Here is a 20,484-nt window from a genome sequence, read left to right on the forward strand (position 1 = left end):
GCACAGATTACAAAAACAGATCTAGTTCATGTATCTTCCAAACTCTGAAGGAGGCCGACTGTGAGAATTGAGCTAAGACTGTTTGCAGGATAAAGGATCGTTACAATATTCAGTATTTTTGACTCAAGTTTGCACTCTAGCACTGCTTCTGACTTCATAGGCTGAAATGCCTATAGTGTCTCTTTATACTCGAGTCTTCTTGGTCCATTTCAGCTCAAGAATGCTCATAGCTGTGTTTAAAATTCAGAAGTTTATCTTTGACAGTAGCTTGTGCCTGAACTTTTACATCCAGCATCAATTGTGACGAGGGGAGAAAATGAATCTTTGCTTTTGAATGATAAACTGTTTAAAAGTAGGGCTTATAATGGCAGCAGTGAAAGAGTTTCATTTATAGCAGCCTTCGTATGACAATGATAATATATTTCATGGGACAGAAGAGTGACAAGAGAAGAGAGGTAAAGAACCAACAATATTTCTCTCTGAGGTGTTCCCCAGCAAAACCAGTTACTAGTCCTGTTCTGAAGGGTTGAAGATGCTGTTGTCACACCTGAATTTCCCTGTGGGATTTGGCTAGGACACCAGAGACAGAGCAGATGAAAGGACATAATTCAGTCGATCTCAGTAGATTTATAGATGCTTATTTGTGGCAGAATCTTCACCCTCTGAGACCCTTTTCTTTTAGTGCAATGTACATTTTGGTGGAAACAGGGTAACCTCAGATCATCCTCATCAGGAAACTATTAAAATATCTGCCCAGGGGCAGCTGTTTTGGCAGTGATCTAAAAAAACAGCGTAAGTACAGTGCAAAAATTTATGAGGCTTCCCTTACATCTTCATGAATTCCTGATGATTTTATCCATTCATTGCTCTAGTTCTCCTTCTGCATTCCTGCACAGATACTTTTGAGGGCACATCCTGATACTGTACAGGCACTTGCATCTGGAATTTGAACAATGAGTAGGGTCCCTGCAAACCAAGGTCAAAACCACTTGGATCACAAATGGAGATGCTCGCACAAAGGCTTGCAAGCAAATTCTTAAGGAGAGAATAATTAGAGACATGGAGGTAAACACAGAATGGGATAAAATGTTAGATAGGTTTAACAAAGACTCAGAGAGTGCCAGACTAACTCGATATCATTCTTTGATAAGATAATTGATTTTCTAGACAAAGGAAAAGCAGTAGATTTAATCTATCTGGATTTCAGTAAAGCATTCGATATGGTGCTGCATGAGAAATGATTAGTTTTGCTGGCAGATCTGGGGTTTAGCACAGGAACTGTAAGGCAAACAAAGAAACAGCTGAAGGGGAAGCAACAATAGGTTTGTATAAAGGGAGAAGCATCAGGTTGAAAACAAGATAGGAATGCCAATCCTAAAAGGACTTCCAGATGTCTAACCTGGTTTAAGCTCTCATGAATACTCTTATACATTCAGTGTATAAAAGTGCATTTAACATTTGCACCTGTGGGTACAAACCTGGAAAACTTTACAAATGGGAAGAAGTGTTGGAACATTGTAAGAAGAGTTAGGTGATTTTGAGAGCTGGAACAAGAGAAAACAGGGTGGGATCTATTAGTACACACTGCTGTGCCATATATTTAGGTAACAGTAGTGATATTCTTTACTGTGATCTATCACTTGGCAATGACGTGTGAGAAGAAGAACATAGGTGTAACAATTGATGAGCCATCAATAAGGTGTTACCCTTAAAAAGTCAATATGGGATTTGAGTATAGCAGCTGGTTCTACTTGAAGAGGTATGGATGCTGATGAGCAAGGTCTGATTTCCTGATGTGCTGTCTGCTGATCAGGAAGGAGGGATTTAACATGGAGCAGTTGGAGAACAGGACAACGTGGCTGAAAAGAATGGAGATTTCTACTATCAGAATTAGGAGGACCTGGCCTACAGAGCCTAAAAATTGAATTATATAGTGTTGTAAACACCAGGAAGAGGCAAGAGCACTTTAACCTAAAGAAGAAATCTATTGGTAAAAGATACTCACAAACATAATCAGCTTAGATTTCAGAGGAGAATTGCATTCCACCAGAATATTGAATGTCAGTTAGGGGAAATGTATTCTAAAAACCTGCTAATTTAAAGATAGAAAGGGATTGGTTGTGGCAGAGTTGTTTGGGGGAGACTGGAGCAGCACATGCCCAAAATATTCAGTCTCCAGCATTGTTTTTTAGTCCCTTTTTAATCAGCACAGAGAAATGAAATCATAAAACAGTATGAAAAAGGAAGCAAACAGCCAGTCTCTTGGTTATATGTTTTGTCAGTCCCCTGCTGGTACCTTGGCTTAGAATTATTTATGTTCATTCCCAGTGTCTCATATCTTACCAGTTCAAGTTGATTTCTAGCACATATTTTTGCATTGCAGTTAGGTACATTGCTCTCAGACTGAAATACAATATTCACAACTCCCTTAGTGCCATGACATTCCTTTTAATATGGACTCCAGAGGTAAATCCTGCACCCCAACAACAGGGATGTATTATTCCCCCTTTAAAATAACCTTGCCTTTAAACCAGACCACAGTGGTCAATCTAAATTGTGTTGCTCCAATAAAATGTAGTTAGCTGATGAGCTCAGAGACATCATTTCTCCTTCCCTGGGCACAGCCTGCAGCGTTAGTTTGTAGGGGGTTTGCTGGCACTGATGGAGTGATCTCTGCATTGGAAAAACAGATTGGCATGATGGGCATGAACAGTTTAGCAGGCTGGAGGCAGGGAAGCAGGAATTTACAAGCAAATTGGTTTAAGTACAGATTGTTTCGTTTCTGAGAACAGCAGCAGGGAGCTCCGAAGTTGCATGCTGCTGCAGCTGTTTAGCCATTAGCTGAAAAAAAAAGAAGAAAGAAAAATAAATAAGACAAGACAAAGGGATAATCTTTGAATAGCAATAAAATATTTCAAAATAGGATTAAAAAAAAGCTTTAAAGGGTGATTTTTTTGAGTGGTAGGGGACAAGATGTGAGATTGGCATCAGTGAAGTAAATAGAGATTACTATAAAGACACAGACAATGCATCCTCTATTCTCTCCTATAAAATATGAATTTTACCCCCTGAACTGGGCATCCACTTAGTAGACATGAGGATAATGCACAGTGAGCAGTGTAAATATAAAAATAGAGCAAACCCAAGTAAAATTAAATCAGGATGATCTGCTACAAGCTTAAGAACAGCAGACTGGGAAAGGGATTCCCTGGCACTCAGAGCTCTGTCCCTGCCATCTCCAAGAGGAAGACATTGCAATAATGCTGCTGCATTTTACAGCAATTTCAGCCTTTCGTCAGGAAAGGCATTCTCTGTCCATAGTCCCTGCTATGGAAGTGAGGACTCATTTAAAGATTAGCTGTGATGTTATTTTTATCAAGCACCTTCTAAGCCTGGCCACTAGCAGCAAATTGGCTGTGAATAGTGTCAGAGCACCTTTCATTCTGACAGGCAGCTTACAGGTGAGGGACTTCCCCAACCAGAGCTGCTATTGTTATATTTAATAATTCCTTACAGAATTTCCTCTCCTTATTTGTCCAGACACTTTTAAAACCCATATAAAAATTTAGCATCCACAACACCTCGTGGCAATGCAGAGTAATCTCCTGATGAACGTTTTGAACTTGCCATCAACTAAATTTGTTCCATAACCCCTCACTGTCTTACGGAAAGAGCTAGTGCATGAAGGCTCCCTGTTCATGTTTTCTACTGTGAAATAGTAGCAGAAGGAAACAATCTCCTCATGTGGCCATGGGTGTCTAATTCTAACCACGGCAGACTGGCTTTGAGGACATGTCAGACCGTGAGTCACAAATATCATGTTGCTGCACAGCTGGAGCAATGGGAAGGCAGAAATTAGGAAATGTATTTTTTGTTTTTATATTTTTTTCCTTTCCTCTATTTTCCAGACTTATTTTGTGACTGGTCTGTCTTACAATGCTGACATAACTTGCAGGTATTTCATGTCAGTGCTATTTCTGACCACACTGGCTGAAGCTCCCATTATGTAGGGATAAAGGCATGTACAATTTTTACCTCAGAGTTGATAATAACAGGAGCTTAAGTTTCACTGATTTGTTGTCAATGTCATAACCCACTTATGAAAGCATCATAACACAGCCATAGAAGCATAGCTAATTGAAGTCCATTTTGGTGAAACTACAAGGGAAATTGGCCTCTTGTTTAGCAGCATTAATTTACTGTGTTCCAAAGTAAGGATCGATAAACAAACAAACAAAAATAAGCTTTTGAGTTTATTCAGCAGAGGAAAAATTATGACATGAAGGATAATGTCTCCCTGTTTTATGATACTTCTGGCAATAATATATTGAAGTTGTTATGAAGCCATGATCATATCAGAGACATTGAACAAAGAAATAACCACAAGCAAACTCAATTTTACATATATTCTTTCACATGAGAGACAAATCAATCCTTTCTAATAAATAATAGCAAAATCCCTTGAATAGCCCAAAATTCAATACAGTTATTAGAATGTCACTAGGGCCATGGGAACAAAGTGCATAAAAACATGGTGGAAAGAATCACCTCAGTCTCATAATTTTAAATATTCCTAGATGAGGAGTGGTCATTAAAGATCTCATCACAATTTATTGGAGAGAAGGGATTTAACATACTACATGAACCCACTCTTGCTGGTCAGCTGTGTTTGTTGAGAAGTTACTAAGTTTTATACAAGGCAGATGAAATTGGATGAGGATGTGGTCAAGACAGAGGATCAGACATACAATTTATGAGGTTATTTGGGGAATGAAGACACTAAATCTTCTGTAGTCATTTATAATATAATTTTTCACTGATTTGAACAACCTTTTTGACCTACTGGGTCATACATAAATATCTTTTTCTAAACCTAAGGATCTCTTTTTTAACTTTGTATCTTTAAGGCATGTTTACATCCTGGTGTTCCAATATGAAAATGCTATGCAACAAGTTCTTAGGGTCAAAATCACACAGGATACATGTCTATTTCTACAATACATGCATATTTTGCTTCCAAATGTCTGTTGTTTATTGGTATTTCAGTAAAGTTGAGTCCAAAGGCCCCCCAAGTTCTTTTGGTTCTTTTTCCTTCCTTACACCCCATGCCTGGTGACTCAAATTTGCACCTTGTCCTCCAACCAAGGCCACCTCTGGAGTGAGTGTTTTGCTTTTCCTCATTTAAGCCCTCACCAATATTGCCTCCCCTTTTGCACAGGCAGGGGAAAAGGAAGGTGTCATCCAGCCCCACAGTAGAAATGGGACTTGGTGTAGAGGGTGGGGCTGAGAGAGGCACTGAATTGAATGTTTTTAAATAAACTCAGGGAAAACTACATCTTATGCTGAGCATATGACTGCCATAATAGTTTGTCTCATAACAAGGCTGTTAGCCAGAAGGGAAAGCAAAATTGTTGGTTTGTATATGTGTAACTAAGCATGGCTGGACAGAAGGATGCATCTGGCATCATTTGGAACACTGGATATGTCTCAGTGAAAGCTCCCCCAGGGCTGTGGGAATGCCCCACTCAGTGCACTTTGGGGAGCTGGAAAAAAGCCTGCAGAAGTTAGAGCAAGGAGTGAATTATTTCAGTATTTTAGGCTCAAATAAGCTTGTCTTGACAATGACAAGCCTGTCAGGAGCTCCAATTCTGCCTCCTGGAGACACTAAAGCAAATGAGATGATTCCTGCTAAATAGCCACCTTGGGAAGAATTATCTTATTTTATTATTTTTAAATAGAAAGCTTTTAAATACAGATTCAAGAGGACTGAGTAGAGCTAATGCATCAGGAGCAGAGAATGCTGATTATTTGTCATAATAAAAACACTGATATGAATGAGAGAGGGAACAAATCATACCAACGGAACTGGACAGCCTATCTTGGTGGTTTGCTCCTCTGCTTTGGATTGGAGTTCCTCCTATCTTCACAGCCCATTTAACCAAGTCCAAGTGCTTCCTTTCACTGCCTGCCATCCTAATCTATGTAAACCAGCTCAGTCAGGCATTTTTCATTGAACTAATACATATTAATGGGCAATAATACAGTTGTACTATTGCATACATTTTCTTGAAGTACAATTTTCCATCTAAAGAATTTTATTCACATTGCTGCATGGTAACTGCATCCACAATAATATCTTTAGTGATTATTCATTACAGGAATAATGCAGCTGTGCCAAACACTATATTTTAGTGGCTTTATTTATTTTTATTTTTTAACAAAATATGCAATTATATTTGTCTACTAATCGTATTGTTGTCATCTACCAAAGAAAATAATTTTCTGCTCAGGTATTCAGAAAAAAAGTGGACAGGTAGAAATCAGGTGTCTTTTATGTATCTATGAAGAGAGCAGATTTTAGGAATCATAGAATTGTTAAGGCTAGAAAGGACCTCCAAGACATTGAGTCCAACCTTTTACCAAACACCTCCATTCCAAATAAAACACAGCACAAAGATCCACATCCAGTCATTTCTTGGGCACCTCCAGAGCAGGTGACTATACCAGTCCTTGGCCAGTGTGTTTCAAAGCCTGGCCACCCTTTCAGTGAATAAATTCTTCCTGATGTTCGACCTGAACCTCCCCTGGCACAGCTTGAGTCAGTTCTCTTGTCCTGCCACTTGCTGCCTGGGAGAAGAGCCTGACCTTCACCTCCTGCCAGGGAGTTGTAGAGAGTGGTAAGGTTTTCCTTGAGCCTCCTTTTCTCTGGAAACCTAAAATTAGTTTTGATGAGTGGAAAGTTCTCTAATATATACATAACACATTTCAATTGGAGTTTCCATGTGCTTACAGACCTGGTAGGTATCTGTGATTGCACTCAGGTAGAACTGGGTATGAACAAGGGACAGTGGCTGCTAATGGTCAAACATTGCTCATGCAGTGCATGAGCTGGTGTTGGATGAGGTCCTGTTTCTTGGGAATTGATGCTGTTAATGGAGACATGAGCAGGTAAAGAACGTGGTGGAAGTAAATTTGGCTTCAGTTCACACTGAGTGATCTTTTCTCTAGTCTCACCTTTCTCCTTGTGCCCTGCACGTTGCCCTTTCTCCATCACGGGGTACCCCTGGGAGCGCAGGCCGACTGCTCAGCATCCTTCAGTCAATTTGCTCCATGGTATGAAAAACCAGCAGCACAAGGCACCGTGTGGAACAAGATTGATGGGATAATAATGTGTGTCCATCTTTCCCACTAGAAAACTTCATCATCAATTATTGTGTCAGCTGCAATTGTGTTGTCTCTTGAGGAGAGGCAGACAGTGGCATTGTTCTAAGGAGGCAGGAGGCTCTTTCCTTTCCTACCATGATGCGATGGCTTTCTGAGGGGAAAAGAGGCATCTTGTGAAAGCTGAGCCACAACTAAACTGGCAAACCATAATTATCTGCAATGAAATAATTAGCAACATAAACACCTTCAGGCAATAAGCAGTTCCAGCTACTCCTACAGAAGCAATTTGACCTCACTTAATGTCTATTATACATAACTTTGTAGAGTCCTGTTGATACTGTGGTGCCAAGACCTGTGGGATCTGCCAAAGTTTGTTTCCATCGCTTACTGAGGAAACAGCAGTTCTATAGTTGCTTGGAGATTAATTAACTTGTCAAATAATTAAGTGGACAGCCTGTAATGAGAGTTACCGTTTCATAACTGATTTATCACTTTAGAAGCTTCCCAGATTTAGCTTCTTTACAGAAAGGCTTCCATACAAGGAGAAAAATATTTTGTATATTCCACTTACCTGTTCAGGGATTTTTTTCTGATTTTGCCCTGGGTTGTGAGGAATGTCATAGTGATGCAAGAAAATCTTACATATATTTCACCAGAACATTTAGGGCTGGATGACCATTTTCATTCTGTTGTTAGCAGATTAGCGCTGGCTAAATGACAAAATCAGATTTTTTAGAATGGGCTAGTGCTGCAGTGAGTGTTAAAATTATTTGGTCATCTGCTGGTCTAATGATCATGATTTTGCCAGAGCCAGTTTCAGCTACCTCCTCTGTATTCAGTGATGAGCTAAGGGCCAAGTGAATTACCACTTTTTATATACTCTACCTCATCTTTGTTTCCCTTGACAGTATTTGCAATACATAAAGGACTTTCTGGGGATTTGTAGCATTGAATCTCCAGAGTTTTACTGGTGTGTTAGTTATCTGAGATGGAAGGCAGTAAATAAAAATATCCTGTATTATTCATTCTGCCCCTGAACTTAGAACTTCATGTGAAAGTGTGATACACTGACACACTCTGAAGGTTGGCTGTGCTGGTGAGATAGGCTAATTTTCATTGATTTTCTTAGAAGAATATGTATTACTTACATGAATATGCTGACATTTTGTTGGAGCACATGTGAAAAATCCTGCCTTTTTGCCTGCCAAAGCCCTTCCCAGGAAAACAGTTGTGCTAACCTGTTTAAAGAAAGCATCCAACAGAATATTATAATCCTGGGTGAACAGCAAAATGCATCAATTAATACATGTGAGACTGAATTTTGAGTCTGCATATGTTTGGAGGGGACATTGGTCTGGGGCAGCTTGTTCCAGCCTCTTGTAAACATGAATAATTGTTTTGTTTCAGGCAAAAAACTTTCGACTATCAATAAAGCATAGTTGGTGTAGTCAGCCTCCTGTGAAGTACTTAATGATCCATAAAACTGTTTAAAGGGAAGCTGCCAACCTGATTTTGGCCCAACCTGTGACTGTAGTTTTGATGTATTTATATTATACACATACATATTTGCATTTATTGGCTTCAAAGTCAAAACTTCAGAAAGTATAGGATTGCCTGCACAAACTTCATTTGCCTCCTTTATGGAATTGGAATTTTATATCATATTTCATGACATGTTCACAACTGTAGCTTCCAAATCACCTGTGGTCCTTCGTGGCTGTACCATGTGGCAGCAAAACTCCAGGGCATGAGCAGTGACATGGGCATGAGGGGCACAGGTAGGACCTTGCAGACAGCTGAGACCTTCCCACCAAAAGACATGGTAAGATAAATTTGCTAGAGAGCATCCATTGGCCTTGTCTTTGGCCTTACTTCCCTTGGCTTTGGATGTTCTTCACTGAACACATCGGAATGGGATTTGACAATGCAGAGCTGCTTCTGGGTTCAGTCTGATCCACCTCTTTGGCCTGATGCATCTTATTTGAAATTGCTGTCATAGTCAATCTCTTTAAGGACTTGGAAGAACACTTTAATTAGTCCTGATGAAGTGAAGCCTGGTGGCTCTTGCTCTCCTTATGTTTGTGTTTCCTGCTATGTGTATTTGCTGGCAGAATCTTAAACCTGACTAATTACTTTTTGTAATGTCTAGACATCTTTAGTGAAGTGATTCTTTCCTTTTTTACTAGTGCTTATAATTTATATCTGCATGCTCCCCCATTCATCCTGCACCATCTTCAGAAAGATATACCACACAGCACTTAAAGATCAAAAAAAGGGTGAAGGTAAACCTGGTAGAGTTTTAAAAGTGTATCAGACAATCAGCTGTGATGTCCCAGCTTCTCCCATTACTGACAGATCCTTCCACCACTTTTGCATCATCCTGGGCTCCTTGCATCAGATTCTTCTCTATGCCTCGCAATTTCTCCAGGAAGATGAATCAGGACTGGAGTATTCCAGGATCAATCCTCTCCCCTTCAGCTGCCTCTCATTTTTTTTCCTCTGCCTGTGTGGAACAGGAAAGCTTTTGTAAGCTGTATTAGAAAGCAAAATCCCCCTTCTAACTTGTCCTTCTAGAGAAGAAGCACAAAGGAGCCAGATGCCCAACATATGACTTTGGTAGATATTAATCTAAAACAGAACAGATGATCATCTGTGGAAAAATAATCCTGTTGTTAATAGAGCCTTCAGGAATATTAGCAGACTGCCATAGCTTATGTTAGTCTCTCAAAGCTCAGCTGCTTTTTCCTCTGTACATGTTCCATAATCACCCTTCTCCTTCTCTCCTCATAGATAAAGGTATCATGCAATCCTCTTCATCTGCCACTCAATTTCAGCAATTTTCCCCAACTGATGCTTCAGTGATACTCCTCTTCTTTCCTCAGTTTAGTCCATAGGAAATGTGGCATTAATAGGCTGATATCTGTATATCCGGTTCTATATCAAGGGGATGAAAAATGGCTTATTTCCATGTGACCAAAAATAACCTGAAATCATTGCAATTCAATTCCTTGCTTGCTTTACATCTGCTTGGAAAAATATGGCCCATGGCAACTAGGAAGAGAGCTCAACAAACTAATTTCCATGCAGGAGCTGATTAGAATCTGTGGAGATGTTTTTGTAGGTGGAATGCTGCTTTGCTCCTATCAAAGTTGCTGTCTCAAAATTCATCAAGCCCATTGTAGCAATTATATTAATCACCCAGAAACTCTGGCAGGATGTCACGCATTATGAAGCTATAGCCTGATATAAAGTAATTATTCAAATTTTCCCCCTCCAGAGGACTCTACGTGGCCTTACCCAGGGAGATGTTCAGGTCAGAGCTGAGAACCTGTGTAATGTTTCCCATGAATTCTGCAGTGGAATGACTGTATTTGAATTAAGGCAGTTACTTCTTTAGACAGTAAACTGAAAATAGCTACATACGTTAATGAGACAACCTTTGGGTGCTGTGATGAATTAACACTTTTTTTTTTTTTTTTCTGCAAAGCATTCCTTGTTTTCAGGTAGCTTTCCTAGTTGACAAAGGACAGTGTGAGCATTTTCCTGAAAATATTCTGGGAAAACATTGCAGGACAATAAGGTACAGCCATGAAAAATGTGTCTTTATCTTCCAAATCCAACCAACAAGGCAGGAAGCCTTCCAGGGGAGGCATCTTCTTGACTGTTTTTTAAAGCAGTGGCTCTGAAAATAGCAGATGCTTCACTCTTGCTCACCTGCCTTCTCACCCATCATCATGGGACTGGTTTACACTTGTGAAATGCCAGATCAGAAACAAATGCTGCCACTTATTTATAAATAACTCCCCATCAAACACCCTGCATAATACCTGTGGAAAACAATGTGCCCCAGGTGACTCTCCTCCACTCACAACAATTCATGGGCTTCATTGCAATTATTTCCAATGATAATTGTAAAGATAACATGATTTAAATTATCTAATGTTTTATTCAATATTTCAGTGAGTTTCAATTACTTCCAATTATAATTCAACAGCTTTCTATTTAAAACAATTATTGTCTTTTATAACCTGTTTCAAGTCAAATAAATTGTTTGCCTTTATTCCTCCTTGGCTTCTTCCATAGGTATTCAATCTAGCTCTCCCTTTGGTCTTCCAGTTCCCCATTAACTTGTGTGGCCTTTCATTAACCCCTTAGGTGCCCTCCCACTCTACCACACAATCAAGCCTCTAAGAAGAAGCTGTCAGCATAGTCTCTGAGATGACCACAATCAATTAAACTCATTAAAAATCAATATGATTCAATTACAAGCAACAAGACACAATCCTTGTAGGTTGAATACTGGTGGGTTACTTGGAGCTAGGAGGTGTCCACTGGGGCAAAGATGTGCCCCATCTTTGGCTTTGGGGCTTTCCATGTTAGGAAATGAGGGTGCCACCATGAGCTGTGAGCTCAGAAATATGAGCACATGGCAAGGGAGGGGAGTATTACTACAGTTCATCTTAAAAAAGGAATACTGTGGGGTAAGACTATTCTTTGGTTCATTGAATTTAGAGAGAAATAGTGCTTGCAGTGATGTTAACTTATATGTTATTTTCTTATTTCTTTGTAGCATAAAATACGTCCTGATAACAGGAAGTGGTTACCCTGTGATTTTGAAAAAAAAAAAATGTTTGATCATAAGACTATTTGAATCTGTGAAAAAAAACTCCCTTTGGATATGGGATGGGAAGAAACCCTTCATTTGCAAATTGTTGTCTCCTTGTCATTCTTTGAAGGTGAGTTCCCAGTTCAATAGCTTTACATAGCTGCAAGTTATTGAGAGATATTGGGGAATAAAAAAGTTTGTTTTGTGTAGATGTAGAACAGAGGCACTTTGTCCTTCATTTCACTCAGTTTCTAGGTTTTTTCCTCGATGAAAACTTGCCGTGTTTAAAACAAAATGTTTTTTTTTAATGTCATTTTATTCCCCAAGAGAAAAAAAACACACAAATATTTCAGTTAAAACCCATGTTTTTTAAAATATTTTTTCCTAGTGGGACACTGCTAAAAATGAAAGCATGTGTTCTTCTCTTTGGACTTTTGCCACAATGTTTTCATTTAATCAAGATGCTTTTCCCACACAAAAAAAATATTCACATTTGACTAAAAAACATCCATAAAAGTTAAAAAATTCCATTTGGGATTTTTTTCCGGAAATAGAAAATTAGAAAAAAATCAAAATAGGTCAGGAAAATATTTCCATCTAGCCAAAACAGTACTTTTGAATTAATTTATTCTCAATCAAAACATTTCACTCAGCTCTAATCACCGGACTGAAGTCACCCTGCAAGATCTAAAAGGAGTTGATTTAGATGCTCCCATGGGTTCCCTTGAATCAGAATAGTAATCAGTCAATCATCTTCCTGCTCTCACAGTTTTCTGTTGTTGAGTAATTCTCCAGATCATCCTTGCTGAAACTCCTTGTCTGGCTATTTTTTCAACCTAGCAAAGATGATGCAGCATCCATGGCCCCATCCAGCAAAGCACTTTGCACACATTCTTTAGTTAACGTAGTCTCCTTGATGTTAATGAGGTATCCATGTACTTAAAGTTAAGCCCAAGCTTAAGTGATTTGTTGGACAGAGTCCTGAGCCCTGGAAGAGGAGGTGCTGAGAGCTGCTCTGTGGAAGCATCCTCAGCTTTAAAGCAGTGTGGCTTGGCAATGGTCAGAAGTTGTATTGATCCGAGTAAATCAGTTTAGAAATTGATGAAGCTCCATTTAAGCATCTCCCATCCAAGGCTCCTCTCTAAGTTGCCTTAAAGCTGATTTTATGAGATGTGCTCTCCAAGCAGGATGAGAGCAGGGCTTGCTCTGACTCACCAGGCTCAGTTCATGAATGATTTGCTGAGCTCCTGTAGACACCTGCAATGAGAAGTTGCTTTTGCTGAGAAGTGTGAGATCTGTCCCTGGACACCCATAAGGAATCACCTTGCTGAAAACAAGTAAAGTCAACTTGCTCAGTTTTTATACAAATTACATATTTATAGCCACTTTTAGCATCAAAATCATCAACCTATTTTGTTCAAGGCTCCATTTCAGGTGATACAACCTGTAAATTACTGTAATGTACTCTGCTCTGCTATTATTTACATTAAAACCCCCACCACTATTATGTGTAGTTGGAGGGCAAAGAAGGTTCTTCCCACCTCCTTGCACTTTGTCATCTTATGGATCCCTCTGAAATGTAGCAGACAGCATCGATCATGTTATATAAATAACAGCTGTGCAGTGCAGTGCAATGATTTATCTGTCCCTAGGCATTGTCAGAAAATCCCATGTCTTCCCTACAGAAGAGTAAAAAATATGTATTTCTTGAAAGTCACCAATCAATTGCTTCAGTCTTTTCCTGAAGACCCGACACCAAAAAAATGTATTTGAAATGTCAATTCAAAATGCTTCAGAGGCAAGTTTTCCTGACTGGCAGAAGGAGACTTGTTACTGACAGCACTAGAGACAAAAAAAATACCTGCTGAAACACATCAGTCAGTGCTTTTGCCATGGTCTGGAAAGCAGATAATGCAAAGAGATTGTGTAATTCAATGTAAGTCCACCCTTGGGCCAAACGTGTTACAGGCTTGGGCAATATCAATAAAATACATCTCAACCAGACCCAATTCTCACCTGTTGCACCTGGAATCTGCTTCAGGGATTTGGGTGGGTTTTGGTACAGGTGTAATAGGTTCCCATGTGTCCTGATCCTGACAAAACCCATCATGCAAGGGAGTTCTGAGGTCTGTCAGTACCACAAGTGGCACACACCATTTCACCGCTTGCGTATCAGTCTTGCCTTTCTACAAAGATAAGCCATGAAATATCAATGCATTAAATCTCTAATTCATTGATTTCAGAATTAGTCTTGCTCTTTTATCTCAGTATCTGATCCCAGCCATCCAGACACAAAGGACAGGGATAAGAAATCCATAAGCACCACTGTGTGGTTAAAGAACAGCTATTCCAGATAACACACAAACATTAAAGCAAGGACAGACTGAAGTCAATATGCTTGAACATATTATAATTGCTTCTTAATAAGTGGATAATTTTGAGACTTCCCAACTCAATCAACTTCTGCTTTTTCCATTTATTCTTCTACAAATCCTCTTCTGTTTAGGACAGACTGGGGCAAGGTGCTGTCTGGACTCAGGATGTGTTGATGTACATTGACCAGATGGATCCCAGAGTATTCCCACACCTCTGGCTTAGACTAATACTTAGAGGTGCTGTGCTCACCCCTTCTATTCTCCTCTGCCGTCCCTGCATCTTCACCCACCTCAGAAGGGTGGGAAGCTGCATTTCAGCATTTTTCATATGGATTCAGTCTGACCCACCTCACAGCTCTGCCCCTGCATACCTACACAAAACCCAGCACTCCCAGGGGAATCCTTGTGGTTCCATCACTGAGCCTCATCCCTCTCTTGCAGCCTTCTTCCTGGCTTGGGTGGCCACAATATTTTGGTCTGCTTCCTATCAGATCTGCCCACACACCAGATCTGTCCTCAAGAGTTCAGTGCTGATCAGTTCCTCCCAAGATCTTCTTTCCTGCCAGGTCCCACTGGGAGCATCCCAATATGCAGCCATTTATGGTTTATGTCAGCAATGTGGAGAGATTCAGGGGTTGTTCACCTGAGGCAGGGCTACTGCTGGGCTGAAGTGATTAAAATATTAACTGCTGGAATAGCTGTCCATCCCACTCATCTCCATCAAAAGCAATTAATATGGATTATATATATTTTGTAAGAAGAATATCTTTCCTTTCAAACCTTGGAGGAATTCCAGCGAGGATTAGGTAGAAGACTGAATGAGCGAATTTGCATAAATTAGGTAAAATGTGAATAGCAATTTGCATTCTGAAAGGCTCTCTCTGACTCTTCATGATATATTGATGCCATCTGGAAAACCTAGCTATGAACCAGACATTTGTTGGAATGATTTTCCCCAGGCTGTTCCCACAAACTTTGCGTGCATGTTCAGAAATATTCCCCTTTCCTCCTACTGCTTGGAGCAGGGTTAAAGACCTCTTTACATGATTGACCCTCTTTATTCAAGAGAGGACAATTCAGATAGCTTAAGAAGAAATGGATGATGCATTGGAAATACTCTAATTGCTGTTCTTCACCGGAGGCAAAGGTTCCTGCTGTGGCTGTATTGAATCCCCACGTTAATATGGCAGCAGAGTACCCGGGTAAGGAAATGGTCAGGCTGGAGTCTCATGTCATTTTTCTTTACTCAGATTACATCATTTCTTCGGGAACCATATTTTATGAGCTTACTTTTTTCTCCCTTTGATATACAGCTCTTCCTTGCATTATATGAATATCAACCCCACTCTTTCCTTTATCAGAAAAGATGCCTCATTTCTGGAAATATTCAAGGCCAGGTTGGATGGACCCCTAAAGCAACCTGGCCTAGTGGGAAGTGACCCTGCTCATGGTGGGGAGTTGGAATGATATTATCTTTGAGGTCCCTTTCAACCCAAACCATTCCATGATGTGTGCTTTGTACACTGGATTTCTCACACAACCACGTGGAGCTCCTGTGCTCTGCCCATCTCCATCACGTGCCAGAGACAGAACAGTCATAGTGACAGTAAAGTCACTGTTCCCAGTGCCTCCAGCAGAACATATCAGCTGATCACCACCTTCTCCCTCTGCTAGGGACCACCCCTTTTATACAGTGGTAGGAACTGAGGCAGTTTGTCACAGGCATCCATAAATCTCCACAGCTCATAGATGCTCTTCAGGACAATGAAGAGCCTTGGAGCTGCCCCTTGAAGCTGCTGCTGAAGCCATTGCTGAATCCCTCAATGTTTAACCAGGTGGTCATGCAACTTCTTCTCCCAGAGCTGCTGATGCTGCTGAGGCTCTCAGTAAGGAGCTGCTGAGCTTCAGTATCAGTAATTTGTACAGACAAAATAATCTGGCTGGAGCCAGACCAGGCAAATGCAGCACAGTGCAGAACAACAGTTAGATAAAGACTTTACATACCCTGATGTTTTAGAGCAAAGAGACAAAGAGAAAGGGTCATAGAAGTTCAAGATGCCAGAAATGGGAAGAAAACCTCTTTAGATGTACCCTTTTTATAGCAGGATGGTAAAAGAAGCTGGCATCAGGTTTGAATGTGATTTAGAGTATCCTTATGCAATAAGAATTGCCACTACCCCCCAAACCAAATTATTTCCACAGCTCTTCTCCAGACACAAGTGTCTGAGCTAGCAGACAAACATTAAGTGGGGCATGAGTCACTTGCTCATGTAGTTGCCAAGTTCACAGACTGAAGTCTATGACGAGTTGAGTCTGTATCAGCTGCCCATGCTTGAGAGGCTGGATTTGGAATATCTGAGATGAACAGCCCTTGACTACAACTGTCAAAACTGGGGTGAAGGTAATAGCATCAGATTTATTCTAAATAAATATTTCCCAAGTTAAAAGGATGGATAAGGGTTTGGTGATTATATAGTGACTTTATAAAGCCCAAACTCATATATCCTGCAATTAAATTCTGAGAGCTCTGCAAAGCTCTCTTAGAGCTGCTGAATTAGAGGTCATTTCTGTGTGACCTGGAGGCGAACATGGTATCAGAAATATCTAAGAAATTTCAAACTTGAAATCCCTGACTGTGCTTAACTCCTTTAGGCCATTCTGTTTTTCTTTTTGAGAACACCAACAACAGCAGTAAGTTTTTATGTAACTTTGTATGTGCCATATAAACTTTTGATAGTAAATGGCAAGCTGACAATTTTTATATTAAATGTTTTTTCTCTTGGTGAATGTAGGTCAAAACAAGCTGTTTGCAGAACTTGGTTTAAAAGAATTTTCTTATATGAAGAAACCTTAAATTTTTTTTAATGGCAAAACATCCTGTTTCCTCATTTTCAACAACTAAATGATTTTTTTTTAATTTCAGAAATCTCACCACCATCTAAATGAAATACTTTCAAGGTATCTAAAGGAATTGTACATTGATCTGATCTGTATATATTTTTTTAGATTATTGGTTCATGAACACTAATAAATCCAGAATAGGAGAAACAATTACAAAATCTTGCAAATTCCCACAGAGAGAGAAAGTATTTCTTTTACTGATATAATAACAAATAGCAATCATAATGAATGTCATAATTATAGCGGTCGTGAGGATAGTTATTGGCAATTTAAATCAAACTGCTCCCAGAAAACAGGAGAAAGTGGGAAGGAGTGAGGTGGGTGGATGATGGCTTAAAAGGATGGTTATTGATCGAGTTGTTCATGGTGGATTAACTCAGGAAGGGAGAGCTGGATTTATTTTATCTTTATCTGTGAAAAAACATTGAATATTTGCTTAATTATTGCATATGTACAGCATAACTTGATGATTACACACAATTTATACAAAAAACCCATACTAAAGCAATTAAATAACCATTATGCTAGTTTTTCTGGCTCAGGAGGAGGACTAGATATTTCCTTAGGCTCTCCTCCAGCCCTGTTCTCTATGCTTCCATACCCCATAGGTCAATCCCTCCAAAACTGGCCTTTACTGGGCTGGGCTCAGAGCCACCTGGGCTCTCTCAGGAATTTCTCTGAAGACCCATTTTGAATCCAAAGAGCATTTGGGTAGGTGGTTAGTCCAGGCAAAAAGGGAGGCTCTCCTATACTCTCCCTAGACTCCAGGACAAGTGATATGCAAGTGTTTCTCAACCTTTTCCAATTTGTTGTCCTCTCAAACCCCACGTTTTCCCCATGTAAGCCTTGTCCAGTGTGCCCAAGCTTACAGTGAAAAGCTTTACCCTTTTGCAAGATTCATGGCTTCCTGCTGCAGAGCCATTAGAAACAGCCCCCAGGTCCCCAGGCATCCTCGGGGGTTGAAAACCACTGGTTTGCACCAGGGGACCCCCAAAGTAATCCTGCAGAAGGGTGGTGCTGAGTCCTGGATGTGCTGAAACTAATGGAACAGGCGTGAATCTCAGCTGGAGATAATGGAGGGGAGAAGTGCTCAGGGCTCTGAAACTGCCCACTCCAGGTGCCAGGAGCAGCACAGCTCTACTTGACCTGATTTACTTTGTTCTCAGGCAGATCTTATAGCTCCAGGCTGCTGCGCAGCACCAGGGTGCTGCCAGAACCTGCAGTGCAAAGCCACCTTGTGACCCAGGTACCTGCTGGGCTGAGGGTGCTGGGTATGGGGTGAGGAGGACAGGGCAGGCACAGAGAGTCATTTTCCCTCATCCTGTCACTGGGATGAGAGCTCGGCCCCCACCTGGCTGCAGTCTCCTGTCAGCGAGTAGTAAAGAGTGATAAAGTCTCCCCTGAGCCTCCTTTCTCCCAAATAAACACCCCCAGCTGCTCCTCATAGGACTGGTGCTCTATCTGTGCTTTTCTGTGTGTTTTAGCACAGGAGGCTGCAGAACTCCCTGCCAAGAGAAATCATTGACTTCTTTGTCTGGGATAACACTGAAAGCTCCAAACTCTGATTAAAGTTGTCTCGTTTGCTTGCCCTTTCTGTAGTTACATGTGGGTATAGGATTCACCTATATCTGCTGCACTTTTCCCCCTGGACAAAACATTTCACCAGTACTGAGAGGAGTCTAATCAGGTATAAAAAGCAAAGTGAATTGCACTTGCTGTAGAATTGGGGTAAATTACTAGAGCAATGATAGAGCCCCTCTCCTGTTTTAATCCATTTTAATCTCATTGTTGAGTTAATAAAACCTATTGGTTTACTAAATCAATGTAGGGTGTGATTCATTATTATGCGTGCTGGTACACAGATTTAAATGCAAACTCTTTCTGCTATAGACTGGAACAACACTGATCCAATGGAAGTTGGCTCCAGGGAAAAATTACCTCTTGCCACTTGTCATAGAAAGACACTAGCTATGGTAAATTTTTGCTCATGTGAATCAGAAGCTTTATTTGACTTTGCTGATGCTGAATGCACTTGAAATATTTTTACAAATGATTTAATCTACAAACAGAGAAGAAACCTCCTTTTGTTTGAGTTCATATTGGATTCATTTATGACCATTAAGCAAAACAGCTATGCCCTATAATGAAGAGGAATTACTAGGGAAACAAATATATTTGTTAGCTTTATTCTTCCCTCTGCATCTATTAGAATAAGCCTGTGTTTCCAGCTTGCATTTCATTTTCTTTATGGCAGGCTGCTGGAGTTGAGACATAAATTAAATAGATACATTTATATAAAGTCTGAATTTCTGCTCCTTTTCTGTCTCAGATCATATAATTCTTGCCAACTGTCTTCATTTAGGAGGGTCAATCTATATATTACTGGAGAAACAGACTCAATTTTTTTCATGATCTTCCTCCCAATAGCTTTCTGAAAACAATGAAGTTCTATGAACTTAAAAAGTATCTCTCTTATTTATAGCCTTGCAGATATCAGATATTTGAAAGAATCTTTCTTCTTTAAGGACCAGTTCCAATTTGTTTGTTTTTTTTTTAATTTTTAATTCTCAGTAAAGGGCTTGAAAGAGTTTGAGTCAGAAAGTGGTGTTCTCTTGGGAGAGGGTTTTTCTGATTGATAAAAAGCATCCAATCTGTCACACCCCATGGAAAAAAAAAAATCTGGGTAAAATACCTGTGCTATACACAGCCATACGTCCTTGCAAATGAGAATATATCCCAGAGCACCAAAACTAGGACTCCCAAGGACTTTGTGACAGCTGTGAAGGACTCCAAGCTCTGACATATGATCAAGTGAGAGTGACTTAACAAGTCACCAAACATCAGAAGAGCTGAGGTAGCAGTCTGGGCACACATTCTTGGCTGGTGACAAAGATACAATAATGCAATTTAACTTTGCTGACAGTGAAACAAAGTGAAGCTACATCATATTATTTTGCATTAGCTCCAGGCAAAGAGCATATGTATGGACAGGTACCTTCTCTCTGCTGATATGAAAGAACATATTAAGCCTCCATGACCTGGTGTTTTACCCAAAACCTCAGATTTTCTGGCTTCAAATGCCTCAAGCTTCCACTCTATCAGCCAGAAGGGATTCTCTAGCCCAGGTTTGTCACGGGAAGGCAGCAGTGGCTCACCACCCCCTGTGCAGATTAAGGGAGTGCAAAGAGATTGCACTGAGCTCAGGAGAGATCTGCAGCCTTGATTCCACCAGCACAAGGAGGCAGCAGGACAGACTCGTGTTCAAGCTGAGCTCAAGTGTCTCAACCTTAATCTAGACACAAGACAACTGAAACATAGCCCCCCAAGAGAAAGAGGCCCCAGCTGCACAATTGAAATGTCCAGATTTCAGCCTCTTCAGAAATGTTAAAGGATTATTACAGATTTAAATAGCCTTTGCCTTGCACTGGGGTGTCCTTC

General features: G+C 40.2%; 1 protein-coding gene and 1 long non-coding RNA gene across 2 annotated transcripts in view; one reads left to right on the plus strand and one right to left on the minus strand.

Annotated features, from left to right (window-relative positions):
- The window catches only part of LOC146766542 (uncharacterized), a 32,190-nt gene extending 19,986 nt beyond the window's left edge, over positions 1-12,204 (plus strand). Inside the window, exon 3 of the long non-coding RNA XR_014957540.1 lies at positions 11,735-12,204. This is a non-coding gene — a long non-coding RNA (uncharacterized LOC146766542). The remainder of the gene's footprint in view (positions 1-11,734) is intronic.
- The window catches only part of AGBL1 (AGBL carboxypeptidase 1), a 388,880-nt gene continuing 377,853 nt past the window's right edge, over positions 9,458-20,484 (minus strand). The window contains exon 23 of the mRNA XM_085588337.1: positions 9,458-9,667. Within this exon, the coding sequence (XP_085444463.1) occupies positions 9,571-9,667 (97 nt within the window). The 3' untranslated portion in view covers positions 9,458-9,570. The remainder of the gene's footprint in view (positions 9,668-20,484) is intronic.

This window comes from Lonchura striata, chromosome 10 (assembly GCF_050655825.1).
Source record: "Lonchura striata isolate lonStrDom1 chromosome 10, ASM5065582v1, whole genome shotgun sequence".
In the NCBI taxonomy this organism is placed as follows: Eukaryota; Metazoa; Chordata; class Aves; order Passeriformes; family Estrildidae; genus Lonchura; species Lonchura striata.